Source organism: Trypanosoma conorhini (genome assembly GCF_003719485.1).
Source record: "Trypanosoma conorhini strain 025E chromosome Unknown Tco_14.4_contig_01029, whole genome shotgun sequence".
NCBI classification, from domain to species: Eukaryota; Euglenozoa; class Kinetoplastea; order Trypanosomatida; family Trypanosomatidae; genus Trypanosoma; species Trypanosoma conorhini.
This window is the reverse complement of record NW_021705118.1, coordinates 2961-4441: the sequence shown is the minus strand read 5'-3', so window position 1 is coordinate 4441 and position 1481 is coordinate 2961. Positions and strand designations below refer to the sequence as shown.

At 62.2% G+C, this 1481-nt stretch overlaps 1 protein-coding gene across 1 annotated transcript; it reads left to right on the top strand.

The window, feature by feature from the left end:
• Positions 1 to 323: 323 nt before the first annotated feature.
• Tco025E_09232 (UDP-Gal or UDP-GlcNAc-dependent glycosyltransferase) lies at positions 324 to 1106 on the top strand (the record flags this gene model as incomplete). Its single annotated transcript, XM_029376055.1, has 1 exon — positions 324 to 1106. One exon carries the CDS (start codon positions 324 to 326, stop codon positions 1104 to 1106), a length of 783 nt encoding a protein of 260 aa, XP_029223840.1.
• Between the last annotated feature and the right edge of the window lie 375 nt (positions 1107 to 1481).

Genomic DNA, 1481 nt, shown 5'->3' with positions numbered 1-1481 from the left:
CGGAAGCTGAGATTTGTTGCTCTGCTGCTGCTTCTCTTCATTTTGGCCACGACCCTGCTGTCCTTCAGGCTTGACACTGCCGCCGATGGCGACGCAGCAGGAGGCGACAGTTACCTCCACTCGCGAGCCGTCGCAGCGGACGACGCGGCGCTTGCCCTCATCCCACGGAGTGTTGTAGACACGTGGAGCCGGCGGCAGTACCTGCTCGTGCTGGGCATCTTTCCACGGATGACGAGGCGAGGCGGCGGCGACGCAACCTGCAGCGGTCGACGTGCTGGCGCTTCCCCGGTGTGGCAACGCGGGCAAATGACTTCACCGGCGCGATGCTTGTGCTGTACGTCCTTGGGCGGCACCCGGCACACGGCTACAACTACTCTGCCGCGCTGCAGGAGGAGGCGGCGCTGTGGAACGACGTGGTCGCGCTGCCGATGAATGAGGGCCGTGTGACGACGAACAAGACCATTATTGGCCGTGGCAACTGGGGCTCTGAGGCGGAGATTGGTATGAGTCGTAAGGTGTACATGTGGCTTCACTTGGCCCTCCGCACGTTCCCCACCGCCAGCTACCTTGCGAAGGGCGATGACGACATGTTCCTCCGTGTGCCGCTCTATGTGGCCTTCCTGCGCCTTCTGCCGCGCCGGGACATCTACATGGGGTATCATGTGGGTGTCGGTTTTGTATGGGGAAAAATAAGATTGCCTGGTGTGAACTTCATGGTGGGCTGGTGCTACACGATGTCGAGAGGCGTGGCGGAGGCGCTGGTGTCGTACGAGCCGCTGCGGCGCCTGGTCTACCTGCCGTACACCAAGGAGCGGGAGGAGGAGTTTGCCTCGCTACGGCTTCAGCACGAAGACATCATGGTTGCGTGGGTTCTGGTGAATGAGGTGAAGTACACGCCACTGATTCACGTGAAGGTGCTGGGCTGTCATTTCCATGACAGCCGCAACGGCACGGGGCACTCGCAGGTGGTGTCGACCTCCATGTGTGTCCACCATGTACAGGAGGACGACTACGCTGCGCTCATGGCCCGCTTCGGCCACGACACGTCGCCCCCCGCCCGTATACGACGGGCCTCGGGAGATACGATATACCCGCTGTGCGATTGATGCGTGTACTAACTGTGTTTTCTTATTTTATCTTTTGCAGGAACGGAGTGTGTTTCTCTTTTTTATTTTCTGTGGACGTATTGCTTGTTTCTTTGCTGCGCCCCGAGTGCGTGCTTCGTGTGCCCTGCCGCCGGGCGGCGCGAAATGTGTCGCTGGCTGCGCGTAGAGCCTTCGGCCTTCCCCGCCTTCGGCCCTCGTGCGGGGTGGCGGGGTGGCCGGCGGGCGCCAGCTGCGTTTTGCTGCGGGCCGGCTTCTGCCGGGGTACGCGGCGCGGGTGTGCGCGTGGGTGCTGGGCCGCCAATGAGGGGCGTGCCTGGGCGTGTGCCTCGCTTGTCTTTGCTTATTACGTCGCTGAGTGCGCGACGGGGAATCTGC